Source organism: Eublepharis macularius, chromosome 2, assembly GCF_028583425.1.
Source record: "Eublepharis macularius isolate TG4126 chromosome 2, MPM_Emac_v1.0, whole genome shotgun sequence".
NCBI lineage: Eukaryota > Metazoa > Chordata > Lepidosauria > Squamata > Eublepharidae > Eublepharis > Eublepharis macularius.
Window position 1 is genome coordinate 167,669,852 of NC_072791.1, and position 22,537 is coordinate 167,692,388.

General features: G+C 40.7%; 1 protein-coding gene across 1 annotated transcript in view; it reads right to left on the reverse strand.

Annotated features, from left to right (window-relative positions):
- ITGB5 (integrin subunit beta 5) overlaps positions 1 to 22,537 on the reverse strand; it is a 102,841-nt gene that overhangs the window by 25,721 nt on the left and 54,583 nt on the right. The window contains exon 10 of the mRNA XM_054971479.1: positions 20,476 to 20,905. Within this exon, the coding sequence (XP_054827454.1) occupies positions 20,476 to 20,905 (430 nt within the window). The remainder of the gene's footprint in view (positions 1 to 20,475; positions 20,906 to 22,537) is intronic.

The following is a 22,537-nucleotide window of genomic DNA, read 5'->3' on the forward strand; positions in this document are numbered from 1 at the left end:
GGTCGTGGACATCAACACATTTCAACTTTAAAAACATCAAGACATTAAAACAGCATTTAAAATATAAATGTAAATAAAATATTTAAACAATTCAGTAAAATAATATAAGCACACAAACACACATAACAACATAATCAGGGAGGGTCCCAATAACAGTTAGTGAGGGAACACCAAACAACACAAAAACTCTTCACCCACTGGTGGAAGACAACAATACAGGGAGACGGATGAATCTCTCTGGGGAAGGAGTTCCAAAATGTTGGCTCCACAACTGAGAAAGCCCTTTTTTGGGTTCACACCCATCTAGCCTCAGATGGCAGGGGCACCCAAAATGGAACTCCCAAAGATGACTGGAGTGGACTGGTAGATTCATACAGGAGTAGGTGACGTGCAAAGTACATGGGCCCCAAGCTATATATGGCTTTAAAGGTCAATACCAGCACCTTGAATTGTGCCAGAAGCAAAACGAGAGCCAGTGGAGATGGAAGAAGACCGGAGAGATAGGGTCCCTATGACCAACCAGTCAACATTCTGGCAGCAGCATTTTGCACCAACTGTAACTTCTGGACAATCTTCAATGGCAGGCCTACATAAAGCACATAGCAGTAATCTAATCTAGATGTTACCAGGGCATTCACCACAGTGGCAATGGCATGTTGCTATTAAGTGCGGCATCATCCTACTTTTGTGGAAAAGACTGTTTACTGTAAGTAGCACTGAATGTATAATATATTCAAACTTCTGAGTGCAATAACAGTTTACATACTTTGAGTCAATGCACACTTAAGTGCTGCACTGTGAAATAGGTTAATGTTCATTTCAAGAGGAGATGATGACTGAATCCGTTTCATTCCATTGTTGTAAAGAGAACATTAACATTATCCTAAAAGTTTTAAGTAATAAAGGAACTGATTTTAAATACCCCCCCCCCTTCTGCCTCTTTCTCTTAATGATCAGAATGTAAGATCTGCCCTGAGCCCTGCCTGGTTCAGCCCATACCACAACCTCCTTGTGGTCTCTGACTAATATAAACCAACTTTCTGGACTCCTCAGCAACAGAAATTCGCAGATCTGGAGAATTCTGCTTGATATTGGTTATGTTTATACAAGCTGGCATGTAAGAGGATGCCATGGAGAACTGTTCTAGCTCCAAAAATAAATCCTGGAATAGTACAGGACTCATCAGCAGGATGTTGACATTTACTTTAAAAAATACCCTTCTGTAGAATGCTCTGAAAGGTTGTAATGGAAACTGTTTCAAAATTATTCATTGGTTAATAAATTAATGCTGTTCTTGAAACAAAATACAGGCATACAATAGCAAGGTACTATTTTTAAAATGTGTTTGTGTTAAAAATGGTAAAGTGGTTTTCCCAGAAATATACATTACAGCGCCAGGCCACCAGTTCCGAGTAAACAGACGTTCTATGCATTTATTTTAAAAAAAAGAATCTATTTGTCTTAGGTTTGAGGCTGATTTCTGAATGCGATTATATGCAAATCTATTTCAATGCCTACTTTCACCATAACAACCATCTTCTATTCCAGCTCAGTAATCCTAGTCCTATTGCATTGTTTATTGGATGTCTTATATTGTCTGATTGAATTGGTCTTTATATTTTGTAATTTGCCTTCAGTTTCAGAGAGAAAGCAGGGCTATAAGTGAAACAAAAAATGCATAAATAAAATTCTAAAATTAAATATTAGCTCTTTCAGCTCCCTAGATAAACACAGCAAGTTAAATACTGCATTTAAAATTAATAGCCCACTTTATTAGAAGCCTCTCCAAGACAGCAGATTGTTATTTGGAAGACTTCCATGCAAGTATCCCCAGAGCTTCTCTGGGGTCATCTCTGTGCTGTGCTTTATAAAATCAGTGGCAGTGAAAGCACAGCTCAAGCATGCAAGTAATTAACAAACACTCCAATCCAATTTGTAGGAGGAAGCGGGGTGACTGGGGGCATACAGGCAGAGAAGCAGGTTTTTTCATTTCTTTCTCTCTATCTGGACATGACATTGCATTTTCAAAAGGCACTTGTATGTACACACAGCCCTATGAATGAACCTCCAATTTTCCTATTTTCTTCATATAAATGAAAATAAACCTTCCTGAGAGTGGTAGTTTTTCAGAGGGCTGTGAAAGGAGAGAGCATGATGGGGACAGAAGAACCTTTTCATGCCTGCACACATCATGTGCTCAAAACCTGCTAATGACTATGGTATATGGAGCTGCCTGTACAATGTTACATCAGCCCTGCCATAAATATGGGTAAGTGAACTCAGCAATAAATCTGAACTTTTGGGTACGATGCAAGATGTCTTTCTTGTACTAGGCTTGCTTCCCAACAAGGGCATGAAAAGCCTCCCTGCTACGGCAGCAGCAGCCAGTGGCTTAGGAGCAGGTGGAACAGTGTCTACTCCACACTGACCTGCTCCTGTGCTGCTACATCCTCCTCTCTTCCCCTTTTCCCTGGCGCACCAGTGCAAAAATGACAGCTCCCCCACCCAGGCTAGAAATCCCTTTTCCTCTCACTTTCTCTGTCCCTGTCAAGCTATTTTGAAGCCAGAGCTTAGCTCTGATTCCTGTCTACAGTGGTGACAGAAGGGGAAGCCCCAAGAACTCTGTAAGTCATGCTTGGAAAATTGTTGCATGGGTAGCCCTATTGGTCCACAGGCTTCCCAGTTTCCTTGCAAAGAAAAATCACCATGTGAAAGCACATGTGATTAAATATATAATGTGGCAAAGATCCATGATCTTTGTTCTGTTGGATTAAATTCAGCCAAATACCTCCAAGGTAATATCACCATTAAAATCCCTCTGTTTCCACAGAGATGCTTTATGAGTCTAACAGTAGGAATGCAATACAGGTAGAAGCTTGTTGAAGACCTAGAAACTAGCCTGCTTTTGACAATTCAGCAAAGAGGTTAGAATCCCATAACTGAATCAGCTATGCAGCTTTTCTACACTCATGAAAGCCAGCCAACTGATTCTAACCACCCCCCTCCAAATTAGAAAGACAAATTGAACATACATTGTCATGTCTTGCTGTCATTCAAGCGTCTGGCAGGACATTGTCTTGTCCCTTTCCAAGCATGAATCCTTGCTAAATGAACAGGGCACACTGCCAACTCTCTTTCCCCCCACTCCTTTGCCTTTTCACAGTAGTGTTCAGAACACAGTACAAACTAAAGGTTTTGGCACAGCTGTAGATGCGAACATCCGTGCTGCAGTTTTCTGCAATTTGTTCTTAGGAACACATGCCAATCTCTTTACTCAGCAGCTGAGTTTCACAGGTGAAGCTGTTACAATTAGATCAAGCAATATTTTGCTAACTTTTCACACTTCCCACTTGAAAAGAGAATAATTAACCCTTTTAATGAAATTTAAGATGTAGAATTAGATAGGACCATACAGGGGGCCAGACTGTATCGTGGGCCAAACCAACTTTCTGCACCAGAATTACTTCCTTTATATCAAAATAAGATAATAATTCACATTTAGCATGCGTTCCAAGGAGGAGATATTTAGGTACAGTTTGCCTCCTAATGAAGTCAATGGCAGGATTCCTAGAGATGGCTGGAAAACACATCCTTGTAACTCAGTCCTAAACACATCTACTCAGAAGCCTCACTGAATTTGATGGAACTGGTTTGTTTAAAGCCAGAGTCTTTAAACAATTTACCATTTTCATTTCTGGTCACCTCTGGGGTCTCCATAGTAGAGGGGAAACTCCTCAGATGTTGAAGAAAAGGAAAGTCCTTTCAAGTAACATTTTAGTAAGCAAGAATTGGAAATTCTTAGGAATGATGGTTCAGATCTCATGATAGTAAGGGGTTTTGTTCACCAGAGGAAGAGTCTGAAACCTCTCGGTCACTATAAGTGCTTGAAGTCTTACAAAATGTCACAATACAGAAGGAAGGAATAAAAGAGAATAAACTATTGTATTGCTGTGACAGGAGATAACTACATTAAAATCTGTAAGACTCTTATGTTACCCAAATTGGCCCCTACACGTGTAGAACTTTTATTGATGAAAATGAAGCAAACTGATTCTAGTTTATTCATTTTGTACTTTAAAGCCCCAAATGGCCCTGGGTAAAGAATACTTTAGGAAATGTCTTCTCCCATATAAATTCTTGTTCCTCCATCCCCGTTGTGGTAAGATCTGAGGGAGCCCTGCTCTGAGGTCAGACTGATAGGGACAAGGAGCAATGACTATTTCTGTAAGTAGCTCCTTCATTGTGGAAATCCTTCCACAAAGACATCTGTCATGCTGTTTTTGCTTTTATATTTTTAGACGGGTAGTGAAAATTCCTGTTTCAGTAGGCTTTGGAGAATAAAATAATGGGGTCATTTCTGATTCACCACAATGGATTTTTATATGTTTTGCTGTTGTTTTGTTACGAGATGATACTTTGATGTCTGATGTGTTTTACTTTTGTTTCTACATTATATGGTGAGCTGCCCTGAGGACTCTTAGGAACTATGTTTATATAATTTTTTAAAAATTAAAGATAAAAATTAAACCAAGAACACATGAAGAAGTTTCAAACTTTGGAATGTCTAGACCATTGGTTTTAGAATGAGATTATGACAAAAAAAACCCCAGTGTTTTCTTAGAAAAATAAAGCCACGAGTGAGTTCTTTCCATGACTCAAAGAAGACTGGAATTGCCTCAGTCTGCATTCCAAAAGGGTACAAATGACCGAGCATCATGCACTGTGACTCAATTAATATGCAGTGAGTTTGGGTCAAGACTGCATTAATTCTTCCAGATGTTTCTCATAGGTTAGGAGGAGCTACTATGCCAAAAGAAAATGCAGAACTGAAAGCCTGATTTTCCATGGTAAAGTAAACACACAGGAAAAGCCAGATTTAACATTCCAGAACTGAAGGGAATAAGACTTAAAGGTGCTCTACACATTAATAGCTAGCAAGAGCTATGTGAATCTGCATGGGTGCTAATTTTTTTAAAATGTATTAGTTAAAATATTTAAAATCTACCTCTCCCCCCAAAAGGGGGCCCCCAAACAACGCACAATAAAAACACATTGGATCACAATTTAAAGACACAGAAAAGGCAGCAATAAGTTTTCAATAAAATTACTGACTGTTCATCATCCACAAGCCCTCCTGAGCCCATTTTACCAGCCTTCCTGAACAGAGAAGGACTTTTCGTGAGCTGAAGATCTTCTAACAATCCTGGCATGTAGCACTTCAAAAAGTTGCTTTCAGAGGAAAGTAACTAGCCTATGAGTTTATATTATGCAATGAAGTGAGATGATTACTGCCGAATTCAGAAGAAGCCAAGAACCTCTTTTCTCATATCTCATATAGTTCTAGCCCTCACAGTAGCAATTAAGGATCATGGTGATGAAATCTTGCTTAACTCTTAGAAACAAGAAAGAGGACAGATGGACAAGTTCTGTGCCTAAATACCTGAAGCTCAGGACTAATCATTGTACCTAGCGTCCTTTTTCCTTTATCAGCTCCTCCTCTCTCTGCAATCCCACTTCCATGTATTAATTACAATAACTACTGATAAAATTAGATAATCATAAATCAAGACTGAGAGGAGGATTATTGATGATATAACTGTCTGTTGTTCCTGTTCTAATGCCTCTTTCACTTCTGCTTTCTGGCAGTCTTCTCCTCATCTGCTTAGCAAGATAGTCTATAAAAAGGAGCTGAGCCAAAGCATCTGTATAGTAGAGATATAGTTCGGTTCATGTGGGTCTACGTGATGCAGCTAAAACCCTATTCAGCCCTGTAGATGCTCTTGAGACATGGCAAGAATTTCTTTATCAAGCTTACAAAAAAAAGTTCATGCAATGTTCAGCACCAGTCACGCAATGTATGTTCATCACCAAAATATATTAGTTTGTGGCTAGTTCACCCATTCTTCCCCTAGGTCTTGGGAATCTATTCTCCCCTACTGCGTACAGCAATGATATTTGCAAAACTAGAGCCTGAACATTGTACTATAGAGGTAGATATTGTGGGATCTAGGTTCCCCTTATCCTTTGACATACATGGAAAGATGTTCCTTGCTCCCAAAATGTGCAGCTGGGCAATTTAAGCTCAGAAATGCACATAACTTTGGAAATTCTGTCATCACATTCTCAGACCTCATCATTCTTCAGCCAAGTCCTTCCCAACCGCTACCAGTCCTTGGTGCCCTATCCTAGTTTTCATAGGTAATCCAGCAGTGAATTGCATCTGTGTATGTTTTGAACTGATCTATCCAGAAATCTGAGCATCACTCCCATCCTACAGTCACTCCTTTGGCTACCTATCAGTTACCATGCTCAGTTCAAGGTATTGGTTATTACATACAAAGCTCTTCATGGCCTTGGTCTGGCATACCTGTGGGACCACCTCCCTCCCTATGTTCCTCTACGGCAGCTTCACTCATCTGAACTGGGTCTCCTGCAGGTGCCAAGCTCCATATGGGAGAAATCAACAGCCGCCCATATACGGGCTTTCTCTGTGGTGGCCCCCTACCCTGTGGAACAACCAGCCTGAGATGGTCAGGAGACCCCCCACTCTCCTGGCTTTCCGCAAACAATGCAAAACTGAATTATTCAGAAAGGCTTTTTACTCAAATGGGAGGGCTGTATTGTAGAGATGGGGTCCCAGATGCTTCGCTAATGAGTTAGGGACCATAAACTTCACCATTATGTTGCTTTACATATTATCTGTTGCTTTAAATATGTACTCCTGTGTACTACTTGTGCTTTAAGTTGTCTAATGTTAATCCTAGAAGTGATTATGTTCTGTTTCAGTATTTTCTTCTACTTTCTTGTTAATCCTATGTCTTTTAAAACTTGTATCTATTTACCGTATGGCATTGTTTATGGAAATGTCCTTGATACTGTATGGAAATGTACTTGATATGGATTGTACTAATCTCATACTGTTAATCCACCTTGAGTCTCAATGAGAAAAGCAGACTATAAGTGACATAAATAAATAAAAATAAAATCTCCTTCAAAACTGCTCATTGTTGTGGTGTTCAAAGATATCTGACCTCTCTTCTCCCGTCTACTTTCTTGTCCTCATTACAAGCCATGCATATTAAAAGAGGATGGTTAGATATGCCTACATTGCCGAACATTAAGTGGTTCATATAAAATAAAGGATGCCCTTTATTACAAGACATCTAGAGTCCACAGAACAACTGCTCAAGCCTGCAATGTAGTTAGTTTTTTTTAAAGTTAGACTTGATACCTCAACAGTCCTTACATTACTGACTCTGTAGCTGCCTGGCACATCTGGCTAGAAAAACTCTCCAGGCAGAGATGCAGACATCTACCACAGTATTATTATTTTTTTTTTACTGAGACACTGGTTTTAAATTTTGTTTTGAAGGCTGCTTTCCAATTTTGTCTATATTTCTGTTCAGTTTTATTATTATTACGATCCAAGGTCAAAATTCAGATCAACATATACAGTAATATATAACAATACAAATACATTAATTCCAAATCTAAACGTGTCTAAGGATTAAATACAACTATATACTAAGATGAATAAAATTAATAAAATATAATTAAGATTTCTTAAAAGAAGTTATAATGTTCTGTCTGATTAGCCAGGGCACAAATGGAATTACCTGGGCAGTAATTCCATTGCAGCAATCAGCTAGAAGGAAAGCAGAATAAAACTGATTAGATCTGCCCGGTAACATGTACTTTGTTCAAATCTCCTGATAATACTGACCATATAAAAGAACGTACTCTATTGTCTCTACCAGTCCAGATTGGTTTACATATGGTATATGAGCATACCTGCCCTCCAGAAGAGCAGAGGGGAGAACATTAAGATGTGCTAAACGTTCCAACAACGCTCCAACAAAAAAGGATAACAGGGTGGAACAAAATTTTGTTTTCTATTCCCCACTGCTGGGACGTACAAAGCTCATGCTCTATCCACTTGTAAGAAGTGTCCCGTAATCTCTGTTTAATAATTACCCTAGCTCCTTGATAGCCAAAGTGCAAGAGAGCTGTATTGGAAAAACCCAGTAGTGACAATTTTCTGAAGAAAATTTTATCTTGAGCCATAGACAGATGGCATGGAACTAGACCCGGGTTTCCAGTGAAACTAATCCAGCCTCTAGCTTGAGCAAAGCGTTGTGAATGCATCTTGGTACCCCTAATAAAGATCTTTAAAATTTTGATTGAATTACTTCAAGTTTGGAATAATTTTTGTACAGGGATATCACCTATATTTCTGAAACAAAGTATCCCATAATCCTTTTTTGCTTACTCTCTCTCTCTCTCTCTCTCTCACTCTCTCTCTCACACACAACAAAGCTGCTTTACGCTGAATCAGACTATTGGTCCATCAAAGTCAGCACTGTTTACTCTGTCTGGCAGTGGCTCTCCAGAGTTAGGGTGCGGTCTTTCCCATCATGTAGTGCCTGTTCCTTTCAACTGGAGATTCTGAGGATTGAACCTGGGAGGGACCCTCAGCATGCCAACCAGATGGTCTACCACAGCCCCTCCCCTCCCTTTCTCTGAGCTGAACTACACAATACATTTTTAGTCAGGCAAATCAGGTAGGGGTTACCCTGGCTTCACTTACTTTCAGCAGCCAGGCACCAGAGGGCTTGATTCAGATTGGGATGATGGTGTAAGGAAGAGGAGGAGCCTTCTGCCTCCTTCCCTGTGCTGTTTTCCCAAGTCAAAACAACCCTGGGGGACATTATTTATCTTGTTGTGGGGCAGCAGATACATTATTCAGTGTCTGTGAAGCCCCATAATAGTGCAAAAAGATTATGGAGCAGTTTCATCCCAAAACAATGGGGCAGTTTCATCCCAAAACAATGATATGGGGAGAAGGCAGAGGCCTTCTCGGGTCATGTGGCATTTGAGGAAACGTTCTCTGTAGTTGCCATCTAGCTTTCAGACAAGCGAGTGGGATCAGAGAACCCCTACTCAACCCATTAAAAATATATTGCATAGTTCGGCATTTTGGTCTTAGCAAGTGCTAAGAAATAACAGGAATTTATTGGGCAAGATTTGTGCCTTACATCTCTGCACAAAGCATAAATTCATCCCTTCTTTGCTTGTGAACCTTCAAACTTCTGCATTTGTTCTTGACAGGCATATTTATTTTAGTTTTTCTTTTTATGTCAACAGAAACCAAAAAACAACGTCTTGACATTTTTTCCTACTTGGTCACATACTAAAATAGTGCCAGGTCCAATTTGGTTATATGTGCTGTCAAGTCACAACCGACTTATGGTGATCTCAGCAAGGGGCTTTCAAAGCAAGTGAGAAGCAGAGGTGGTTTGCCAGTGCCTTCCTCTGCAAAGTCTTCCTTGGTGGTCTCCCATCCAAGTACTGACCCTGCTTAGCTTCCAAGATCTGATAAGACTGGGTTATACCATATTGCCCTTCCTCCCAGGCTCCCATTTAAAGCATTCAAATAATAACCTCATAAAAAGGAAATGTTATTTGCCTAATATAATCTGATGGTGTTTAAAGCCCAAGCTATCAACTCCTTTGAATTCATCCCACATTAGTTGCCAATGCAATACCTTACAAGGTTATTCTAAGAATAATTTTCTGGGAGTAAGCCCCATTGAATAGATTTGAGTAGGATTCTGAGTAGACATGCTTAGGATTGTTCTCTTGACCACTCACTTTGCCTCTTCCGCAGACAAGAATAAAGAAAGCTGGGGATGCATTATGTATCCCTTGCTGTGCACCTTGCTGCACCTCCATCACTCCCTGAGTATGTAAAATTCGCACAAGATTAGAATAACAGCAGACAACAGGAAATATCACTAATTGTGTGCATCATCACCATGCTTCTGCATTCACACTAGGGATGCCAGTCCCTCACCCCTGCCCCTGCTTACCTGGCTGATTCAGCCCCCTGAGGAATGTGGGAGTGCTCCCAGGGTGGGACGTGACCTGCATGATGACATCACTCCCCAGAAGTAACATCATTGTGCGGGCTGGGAGGATGAATGTATGGAGAGAGGGGACCTGAAAGGTAAGCGCTGCGCCTCCGACCTCCCGCCCTGGTGTGGGGGGAGGTCGGGGGATCTGGCAACTCTAATTCACTCATTTTCAGTCAGTCTCTCTCTCTCTGTCTCATAAACACCTCCCTCCGCCGGTTTAACTCACAATCTCCCTTAACAAAAACAGTGCAAGGAAGAGTACTCACAAAAGTTACAAAGACAATAGCAGACAGCTACACCAGTAAGAGGCTGCTTCCACAAGGGGCACAAACACGCTTCCTACCATGGTGGCAGTAGCAGCCAGTAGGACCAGAAAGGGTGGAAATTATGTCTACACACACCCATCCCTGCTGCAGTCACAGCAGCTGCCCCACTCCTGCTTCCTTTGTTTGTTCTGCCACTTCTGCACAAAAACACAAACATGACAGTAATTTTGGTACAACCTTCCCTTTCCCCTCTCTTTTCCTTTCATCTTGAACCACACTGTCATGTTACAGTGTGGCTTATCTGAGAAAAGGAAAATGTCCTTTAAAGGTCTGAAAAGTGGGGAGGAAAGGTAGAGCTTAGTTCTATACCCCTCTCCATAGTGGCTGTGGGTGTAATGTTCAGATGGACGCTTCCTGTATCCACACTGCAGTTTCCCTTTTGCGCTAAAATAGGTTTATTTTTAATCTGGGGGAAAATATGGGAACCAGATATATCATGCCCAAATTATGCACAACTTTGTCTGGATGCTCCAGGGCTTCCTACTGCTTACACAGGGGGAAATGTGGAAACAGCCACTGTGTTTACTTGAATGTATCAGAGTGCATCAGGTAAAGAGGGCTCTAAGACACCAAAGCTTGTATCACAGAACATCAGGTGTCACTCAAGATGTTGCAAGACTCTGCTGGTTTTGTTTTGATTTTAAAATCAAAGCATATAGATCCCCCTGGAATCTGACACCATGAGGAATGTATGCCTGTATGCAGGGCTCTTTGAAAAAACCTTCTCATCTTCAGAAGATGGAAGCTACTGCATAACAAGAAAGAAGAAGCCTATTACAAGGTATTTTTGAATGTTAACAAAAGATATATCCTCCAGCTGCCTCATTGCACAATCATGGATCAAAGAGAGAGAACAACCACTGGAGGGAAGAAAAAAAAACCAGGACCTTTGGCACATTTTTGTCTTATCCTAGTAGAAGGATCTGCTTTGTTAATACAAGGTCTACCAGAATTTTCTTCTGCTTTATAAAGGAACCTCCACGCTTCAATCAATCTTGAGATACATCCAATTAATTACTGCTTTTTATATTTATACATTTTAATTCTACATATTTTATATTTCATAATAAGCCAGTTTAGTGTAGTGGTTAAGAGTGCGGGACTCTAATCTGGAGAACCGGGTTTGATTCCCCACTCCTCCACTTGAAGCCAGCTGGATGGCCTTGGGTCAGTCACAGCTTCTAGGAGCTCTCTCAGCCCCACCCACCTCACAGGGTTTTTGTTGTTGTGGGGATAATAATAATGGCATACTACAAAGTCATTACCGTTCTGAGTGGGCATTAAGTTGTCCTGAAGGGTGGTATATAAATCAAATGTTGTTGCTGTTATATGGCCCTGATCTGAATCAGGCTCTGTGGAACTTAGGGAAACAAGTTCTCTACTGCTGCCACTTGGCTGTGGGGAAAACAAGACCTTCTTTTGACTGAATGTTCACCATATTTCCCAAGCCCCGTGACTCCATATAAAATTACACACAATAGCTTCAATAGCAAGTTTACAGCTGTTATGAGCTGCTAAAGCAACAAAGGAGGATGTCCAGAATGTAGTGGGACTTCCAGATCCTACATTTTCCCCACAGGTCTACTCTTGTTTCTAAATTAGACCCCTATAGGTGGCTGCCAATAAACCTATGCTGGGGACCTACTCCACATGCCGCCATAGAGGTGATTTGGGCGGTGACTAGAGACAAGATCTTTTCTGTTTTATGCTCTTTATGCTGGGTCTTCTATTATTTCTGCTGATATGTTTATTTTATTTATTTATTTACAAAATGTCTACCTTGCCTTCTGCCCTGACAAGGGCCACCAAGTTGGCTAACAAGTTTTTATTTATTCTATCTATTTTCGTTATTTATAGTCCGCCTTTCTCACTGTGACTAAAGGTGGATTACACACAGTGTAGGTTAATACCATGAACAGCTGGTACATTCAATAAATTATACTATTGAGTATGAATTACATGAAAAAAACAGCTAAAAGATATGTAATAACATCACAATTCAAAATCATTAAAACCAACCAAAAATGCCCAGCACATCATTAAAACAATGTATCTTTTAATGGTCTTACTGTGGGATATATAAATATTTTAAATAAAATGAACTGAGTAAAAATAACCTTTAGAGAGAAAAAGCTTGCTGATTTTTTTATTTCCTGGCATATGTGAAAAATTCCACACACCCAGCAGCCTTTTACTGCACAGAAGAGACCTTGGATCAGGACCTAAAACGCTGAATCATTTCATTATTTCAGAAGAATCCAGAAGCCCACAAGCCTGCCCACATCTGTTCTGGCTGTGTGTCATGGAGAAATATGTTGCTTGGTCAAGCCACTGTTAAGTGGAAAATGTCCTTGCAGCTCCTGGTTCTTCCTTTGTTCACAGGGTTTTTATAACAGCAGGGCTGTTCATCATTATGCTAGCGACATCCTGCTGCATTATTGCACGAATGGACAACAGACAGCTCACAGTAGGAGAAGCAACCCTTCTACAAAAGAAATCATGGAAAGGGGGTCTGGTGTGGAAGAAAAGCTGGAGAAGAGAGGCCTGCCATCCACTAGTGGTGACAAATTGACTAGAGTAGAAGCAGTAGGGCTGATGAATTCAGGACACATGCAGAGTGCAACGGAAAAAAACCAGAAAAGTACCGGAAGACCAATCACAGCATTATCCTTAAAATCCAATATACACAGTAAAATCTATCCCACTATGACTAAAACAAATAACAGGACGCCACTTCCTGCTGTTCATGTCATTCCTTATTACATCTGTGGGTCCTAAATCTTGACCTCACATTTCTCCATGCTAACCTGAGTGGCAACAATGAATAGAAATGTGCCAGGCATAATAACGTTTAAAACTCACTAGAAGTGGAACTTAAATGAAAACAGGCAAGCCGACTCCAAGTTTGGCTCACTTTCTTTTTAAATATGTCCATGGAGTCCATAAATCTCTAGTATTTAGTGAAAAGTAGCAATAAGTTGAGGAGAAGGCGTATAAAGATGTGACAGCCCTATAAAAAATGATATACGGAGGGGAAAGATGAGGTATTTTCATAGCAAGGTAAATCTCTACAATCTGCTTTTCTTCATATCTGATAAAACTTAGAAATCAAATATCGGAAAGCAATATTATTGGGGCATTAAAAGCTACTGTTGAACAGGAAAACAGAATTTATTATGAATATTTTTACAGTAGCTGAACTAAAAATCATCCAAAGATAGGGAAAAAATTAAACCAACAACTAATCACAGTTGGCTAAGTATTTGGGATAGAAACAGAAAGATTTAATTAATATCCAGTTATTGCATGCCAAAGTATTAACTCAGCAGATATTATTTCGCTAAATATATTGCAGACATTTATAGCAAAGACCCATTAAAAGATGAGTATTTTATGTAACTATTTGTAGTAGCATTCTTTGAAGTTTCAAGGTTTCTAACTGTATACGGCATGATAATGAACGCATTAGGTTTTCTAACAACAGAATGCTTTCTTGAAGCTATACTTTATTTCCAGGTCAAACAAAATATGGAGCTCTTGTTTGTTAATATAGATGGAGGAATAATTAGTGGTATGTACAGGTGGAAGATAAATTAGGTATGTTTTACTCTGATTTTGTTCTGATGTATGTAATGAAATATGTTACCTTTACTGGTTTTATGATGTGTGTAGTTTTTGTTACAATTTTAAATTCTACTGCTTTTTTGACTTTTTACATTTTAATTTTAAATTTGGTAGAGATTTTGTTGGAGTAAAAAATATTTTAATATATAAATGTCTGCATTAGTACATTTGCAAGCCCTATCCTTTGATTAAAAGGTAAGCCCTACACCGATCAGTGCAGCTGGATTTCAAATAAGCGTGCACAAGATTGCACCTTCACTGTGTACAGTGCCTTGCTTCTCCAGAGGACAGCTGCTCCAAAAAGCATGTCTCCTTCCCCAGCTCCTAAATTAATAAGGAACAAAACATGCTTTTAAGTTATTGCTTCCATTACTTCTAAAAGTAATGTTGTTTACAAGTGGGGTACCTCTAATAAAATTAAATGACTAAGAAACACAAAACAAAATAGTGCACTGTATTGCAAAGTTTTCCTATAGGATCAGATATTCATAAAGAGTTTAATAAAAGTAGAAGTCTGATCTATTCTGGATGTGAATTCCAGCATTCGCCAGTGGCGCTTCTCATAGTGCTCAGTGGAGTCCTTTGTGACCTGATGAGTAGATATTACTGCAACATGAAGGGCTATTGAAGGGAAGGTCAGGTTACCTGACCTTAATTTTTTTAATTAAAAAATTAATGTTTTAATTATAGAAAAGGAAACATTTTAGAATATCATTACCTGACAAAAGAGCTTCTAGATCTCAAGTTTCAATAGCATATATACCCACATACAGGCATACTTTTCAAAAAATTAATAGCTAAAATTCCAGCGGTAAAATCTTTACCCTAATTAATGTGGGCATCTTAAGAGGCTGCCCAATGAGTCTGCCAGCATCTGGGGCCATTATATAATACTTACTTATCATCTAAATGGTTTTTGACCTAGAAAGAATGCAGGGAGTTCAAGGGTGCAGTTTCTACAAACAGCATGTCTCCTTTTCAGCCCGTAAATCAACAAGGAATCGAACATGTCACCAGTGTCTCAAGAGTCTCTGATGTATTGCTAAGTGTTTATATCCTAATCTCTAAGCAAACTTTTAACATAAAGAGACTACACCACAACAGGTCTGACTAGGCATGCTGAAAAATTCCCAGCAATCAGGCTCACCAAGTAAACATACTTTGCCCAACTCCCACAAGTCATGCCTTCAATTGGTTTGTCCAGGAAGCTTTGAGGCTGCACAGTAGCTATGGCAGATAAGCTGAATGTCTTTAGTCTTGCAGAGAGCTGATTTGCACAGGCACAGCAGATGAGATCAGTGTGGGTTCTACACATGATACATCACTTTAATTATCTTTATAGTAAAAGAAAAGTTTAAAGCTGAAGTTAGGGTTGCCAGATGTCCGGTATTCACCTGGACAGTCTGGTATTTTTGGTAGAGTTGCCAGTTCTGGGTTGGGAAATTCCTGCAGATTTTGGAGGTCAAGTCTGGAGACGGCGGAGTTTGGGGAGGGTAGGCACCTCAGCAGGGTATAGTGGCATAGAGTTCACCCTCCAAAGTAGCCATTTTCTCCGACTGGAGATCAGCTGTAATTCCAGGAGATCTCCAGCCACCATCTGGAGGTTGGCAAACTTAATTTTGGGGGCATGTCCAGGGGAAACATCCCTCAAATACCAAGGAACTGACCCCTCCCCCTTCCCCATCACCCAGCCACCTACACCTGCGCAGCATCACCACGGACTGGGGGAAGTGGCCAGCAGCCCAGTCTCCTGCACAGCACCAGTGGGAATGGGCCACCCAGTTGCTTTCCTGTGGCTGCATGGTGCCATGCAGGAGTGAAGCGCCAGCCCAAGCACTCAACTGGCCTCCAGCAGCTGTGTGGCACCACCTGAGAGTGGCTGGCCAGCCAACCAGGGTCCCCAGAAGTGGTTGGCCTGATGACATCACTTCCTATAGTGATGTCATCACTCTGGCCAGAAGTGTTCGTGCATGCACAAATATTTAAAAAGTGCACCAACCCTCACCCTGGGGTGATGCACGCCCTCACGCCTACCCTCCCCAAACTCTGCCATCTCCAGACTTGACCTCCAAAATCTGCAGGACCCTGGGGTCCAGTATTGTTCCAGATCCCATCTGGCAACCCTAGCTGATGCATGGGGAGGGATGTGAACTATGACTTCCATGAAGCTGTATAAGAACATACTTGTGCAAACTACTCTACATCTAGATAGTTCGGCAGTCATTTCCATTCAAACTGTCAGAAAAACTCAGGCAGGCACCAACTACTAAAAAAGGCCTTCTTTAAACAATTTGCAGCAGCAAACAATGGCAGTCCATGGTGGGAATGTTAATGCAGAGTCGGCATTTCCACAGCAGACATGTTGTATGTTCAAGCTATATGAACACAGGAGGAACAGCTCATCGTAACATTCAGCTCTGGTGATCGGAAGACACAACCACAAAAGTAAGCCAAAATCGCGGCTGCTTGAGCATGTCTAGATCGGACAAGCAGCAACTCCATTTTAGAACTTTTCTGTCTTAATCAGGAAAATGAACCTTAAAGGTTTTACATTGCTTGGGTATCTCTGTCTTCATACTCCTTTCCCCTTTTGGCATCTGCATATAATATGCACAGGAGAACTTGAACTAGAGGCTACAGTTGAACTTTTTAGGCAAAGCTTGTTCTTTTGCTGTTCTTTTCAGCAATACAACTTTACATTATACAACATTATCTGCAACTCCTGCCAAACAGCAGCATGCTGTAGGGTTGCCAGCCTCCAGGTAGTGGCTGGAGATCTCCCGGAATTACAACTGGTCTCCAGGCCACAGAGATCAGTTCACCTGGAGAAAATGGATAATTTTGGGGGTGGACTCTGGAATTATGCCATACCAAGGTTCTTTCTCTCCCCAAACCCCACTTTCTCCAGGTTTCACCCCCCAGATCTCCAGGAATTTCCCAACTTGGAGCTGGCAACCCTAGCATGCTGCAATATTTAAAAGAGTATTTCCCCCAACATCAAAGGGTGCTGTATAAACTACCACAACATCCTTTTGTTATTGTCTCACTTATCTTAAAGCTTTCCTGTATATCATAAGAATAATCTTATTTTATCTACATGAAATGTAAATATGTTGACATGAATCATCCTTCCATGCGGTTTAGGGTTCATTCTTCACATTTATGCTGCTTTCATCCACAAACTCATTCTGACTTGTACTGTGATTAAGCCTATACTGAATCACTCCTGGGAAACCTTCCAGATGCCCGAGTGATCATATATGCAAGCTATAAAACATGCTTTCACCTTTCTCACCCCACAGTAAAAGAATCCTGTACATTTACAATCAAAATATCATTCATCATGATAAGAGCCTAATCTACAATTATACATTCAGAGAAATTTTTGCAGAATGCAGCAGACATATCTCAATGCCAAAATTTCTGATTTGTCTAATTTTTAAGCTGCGCTATTGTCATTGAAGAACTTTGCAAGGTCTCTGGATTTCCTCAAAGTGTTCCTATTCTCTCCATTTGACTGCAACAGAGTCTCAGTGGCTGCCAGGGTTCAATCTGGTGCTCAAGAGGCATTTTTTGATTAGCTGCTTTTGTCACTCATATCCAATAAAAGAAACAGACTAGGGAGACGGAACAGCATTATAAGACAGCAGTTCTGTGTAAAAGCCAGATAAACAGGATGTGAGGCAAGAGCACAGCATTTTATCTCTTCTCACATTATTAAACTTTTTATCATCCCAAAGAAGCTTTTATCTACACTAAATTCCATACATTTCAAGGTACCCTATTATTTCCAAGAGTTTATTATTATTGTGAAATGTACCTCATTTCATAACAGACCATGCTTGCTTTTAAGAAGTTCCATCAACAAATGGGCTGTGAATTTTTCTATTCAACCATGGCTTAGCATCAGCAATTCATACATTTGTCTTCCAAAGTTAGACAGCTGTAATGTTCTCTATCTCTTGGGATCCTCTTGCTGACTGTCCAGACTAGGAATCCCCAACATGGCACCCACGGTCACTTCTACTGGTGCCTACCAAGTGTTTTTAGAAAGTAGGTGGGGCCAGTTGGGGCTTTCGGCCAGCAGGGCTTCTGATTGGCCATTGGACTGGCTGTGCAGATTTTTAAAAAGTTGCTTTGGCAGCAGCTGTTACCATAGCACAACGATCTTCACTGCATGACTGAATGCAGCAATGCAGGCAAGATAATATTTTAAAGTATTATGTTCATTTAAAAAGGCACCCAGTTAAATACAGTTTCTGCTTGAAATGTTAAGAGTTACTACGTCAGTTATGCATGACCTCATTCCCTGACATTTTGTGGTTAGGTCCGCCTCTTGTGGTAGCTGTCTTGTGGTTGGCTCCATTTTTTGTGGCAGCCATTTTGTAGTTGCACCCACCACTCTCTCTTGGAATTCCAAAGGTGCTCACAGACCCAAAAAGGTTGGGGATGCCTGGTCCAGACACTTCCAGATGATGCAAAACACAGCAACTGGCTTCTTCATGCCATTAAGGCTCTATAGCATCTGCAATAGCTACAGCATCACTCCAAATCAAGCTTGGGCCCAATTTATCACTTCTTTTCCTGTGTGTACCACCCACAACTGTTTGGATCAATTTAAGATTATTTTCCAAACTGTACTATATTTATGTACTCAATTCTAAGAAACCCAGCCACATAAAGAGGCAGTCTCCATAACTGTTTTAACCAAAGTCAAACTCCCTCCCACCCAGAACAGGTTAGAATACATCATAGAAAAATGATGACTGTTCTCATACAACTAATATAAAATGGCCAGGTTTCAGAAGACATGAAGAAATTGCAATTTAATTGCTATTGCTATTTTTTTAACCAAGTTTCATTTCTGTCACCCACCCTAAGATTAAAAAAAATTAATAATAACATTCAATGTATATACCACCCTTCAGGACAACTTAACACCCACTCAGAGTGGTTTACAAAGTATGTTATTATTATCTCCACAACAAAACATCCTGTGAGGTGGGTGGGGCTGAGAGAGCTCTGGAAGAGCTGTGACTGACCCAAGGTCACCCAGCTGGCTTCAAGTGGAGGAGCCAGGAATCAAACCCGGTTCTCCAGATTATTGTCCCACCGCTCTTAACCACTACACCAAACTGGTGTAAAATAAGAGAAAAAATTAAGCTATGTAAACAATACAATCAAGTCATAAGAAACAGATGGTACAGACACAACAATTTCTATGGGCTTTCAGTTTTTACAAACTTAGTATTAAAAATAAGAAAAAGTCACCTCAGAGGCAGCATTTAGAGATACTTCATTTAAGGTAGACAAAAATTCAGGAGAAAATGCTTGTAGCTAGAGAGGACTGAGCATGAAGGCCCAGCAGCTTCCTCCCAGGAGATTCCCAAAGGTCAGGTAACCAGGTCCTTTCCTCTTTATTCATACCCACTTTCCTTCCTCCATGGGTATGCTGCCTACCAGCACTTCGAGTTCTTGCCAACTAGTATCAAATTCCACATGGTGATGCAACATCTTCAGCAATAATTATGCAAGCTGAACTTGAATCCATCATTTACAAGTAACTTCTTAAAATGAAAACTACCCACTAATCTTGGAGTTTTAGCCAACTCTTTGCAGAATACAGCATTTCCATGATATATCAGCACACACACAAAAATCTGTTATCTATATACATACATACATAGGACAAAGTAGACCTTAAGATATCCAGGCCCCAAACTATTTAGGGCTTTAATAAACATACTTTAACAAAAATAAGAAACATAGTAAACATTCTTTGCTTCATTATGTATTTATTAGGAGGCGAGCAGTAAATCTCAGCCTGGAAACCAAGAATTACCAGACATTATGTTAGCATTTGGACTGGAAAAGAGGAAAATAAACTGCAAAAAAAAAAAGCATCTTATTTTTGCACTTAAGTTTAGTCAAGAACATTTTCTTTTTTTCTCATTTTTCTTGGGGTCATTGTTACTAGAATTTCTCTAATTCTCAGATCATCTAAACTTCAAACTCAGCCACACTTTTCTTATAGTTAATTAATATAGTTAATTAATCTAAGAACTCCAAACTCTTGCAGTTAACCTAGACCCATGTCAAGGTGCACAAGAGATCATAGGAAAAATGTTTGCAAAGCTATAAAACCTTCCATTGATTATACAACAATAACTACTTTAACCAGTCACCTGGGGATCAAACAAACATTGCCTGTTACACAGGTTGTACATGTGCCCTTTCTGCAGATAGATGTGATGCTGCCAAACTAATCTTCTCAAGTGCGCCTCAGATTCAGCTCAAGAGCACCCTTACCTCCTGCGCCATTTTACTGAGCCAAAATGGCCAGGTGGGCAATATTTGTCACATTGTGGGTCTCCACATGCACTACACGTGGGGAATTCCAATCCAACTCGTGTCACAGGTAACACATAGTTTGGCCATGAACCAAGTCAAGCTAAGCATACATGAATTCCGTGCCAGGGTTAGTTTGCCAGAGTCTCCTCAAAGTTTAGATGAAGAGAGATCTGGAAATTACAGTAATTCACTCCCAAGCATTGCAGCAATTCTCTCCCAAAGGCTCTGTAGGCTGGTTGACATTACATGGTCTCACTTACCTGAACAGAGAACACCCTTATATCTTGGACAAGAGAAGTCATCGCATTCACAGAATAACCCGTAGATCTTTCCAAACTCACTCTCGTAGCAGACACAATGGTTGCAAGAGCACTCCCCTCGGCCACTGCAGATACGTTTCCCTTCAGCCTCACGGCACATATTCTGATACATGTTTCCACCCTCTCCTTCCTCACATTCACACTTGGCTCCCACGTGGCCTGGGTCACAGTCACATAATCCACACACATGAGTGCCATTCCCACTGCACTTGCTGCTGCTTGGCTCAATCTGCTTTGTACATCCACACGTGCAATTGTAGGTGACAGTCACTTCCAGAGTGTCCCGAAACCAGTCTGGCTTGATCATGAACGTATGTGAGGTATTCTCAGCAGGGCAACTCCGGGCTTCTAATGATATTTCAAAGGAAACCTATAGAAGGATAGTGAGAGGTAATGAAGTTAGAAGGTAGGGGAAGTCTGAGAAGTCAACGCTATTCTACAGATTCAGCCAAGCATTCTCTGAATTATTTGTCCATTACCACAAGTCACTCAGAACGTGGCTCAGGATCAATATTGGTACATAAATAAGTCAAAAAATATAAGTGCTTTAATTCAGAGATAAAATTCATAGCATTTCAGATTGCATGTTCAAATGCTTCACAGCACAGAAATGTTCAGAGACATATGCTCATCCCAAATCACAAGGAAGTCCCCTTGAAGCTTCTTTTATAAAAGGCAAAAACATGTATGTAGAGACTTCATTCTTTGTAGCAATCCCCCACATTTTAAGTAAAGTATTTAGTAAAACATTCTTATTAGAGTTCATCAACCACATCAACACATCTTATTTTTTTAAAGAAAGCAAACAAGCTTGTCTCCTGCTGCAAGGTTACCTCCACTAAGCAAGTTTCTCCTTCCTCCTATTATATTTATACAACCATCACACTACTAGTGCAGTACTGGGGCCTTTTTTGCTAAAACAGAAATCATTCTTATTGCCCCCCATCAATAATTGCCTATACAAAGTTCTTAACTGCTCAGAAGTTCAGATATTCTGATTTCCATAGCAGACTGCTTTCGGAAAGCACATTTTTCATTCTTACATACAGTCATGTTACTGTTGAACGAATGTGAAGAATTCACTATGACCCAATGAGAAGGAAAGGGAAGTAATAGAATTAGGGTTGCCAGCTCTAGGTTGAGAAATTCCTAGAGATCTGAGGGGTGGAGCCTGGAGAGGGCACAGTTTAGAGAGGAGAGGGAGGTCAGTAGTGTATAATGCTGCAGGATCTACCCTCCAAAGCAGCCATTTTCTCCAGGGGAACCTATCTCTAGGAGTATGCAATCCAGATCCGGGATTCAAGGGGGGGGGATGGATTTTTGCTGATCTTGATAAATCCAGCTTTCTCAAATCAAATCAGAGAATTCGGGTTCTGATCCACAAACTCGGATCCAGACCCCAAATAAATCCAGGTAAATGTGGGTAAATCAAAGAAGAGTGGCTTCTCTGGCTGGCTCGTTCCTGGGATTCTTCCACTTTTTTCCAAGAGGGGAAGGGGAGTGAGGCAGAGGCAGGAAGGAGTGGGGTGAGGCAGAGAGGGAGGAGTCAGGGGCCAATTCATGCTGGAGCTTTCCTTGCCTGCCTCGCTTCTGTGAGTGACACTGGTTCAGTTGGGCTAAGTTCCAACAGAGTCCCTTGCTTCAGTTTGGTTTGGGTGGAATTCTCTGTTTTGACATGATTCTCTGGTTTGACATTGGTCCCCTTGATTCACTTTGTTTCTGGGGAGATTCCGGCCGTTCCCTTGTTTCAGTTTGGTTCTGTTGGGCTTTCTCTGGGTTTAGGTTCTGTTGGGCTTTCTCTGCATTTCTTTGAGACTGTGCCTTTGACTACTGTCAGTCTTGACCTTGCAGTTTTTGCTGAGAGCCTGCCTGGAAAAGTTCCCCTCTAGGAAACAACGGAGAGTGCCTGAGGGCACCTTCAGGGGCTGATAGAACTGGATCCTGGGGCCCAATCTTTCTGAAACTTGCATAGTCTTTAGAGGATTGTTAGGAGTAGGTTCTC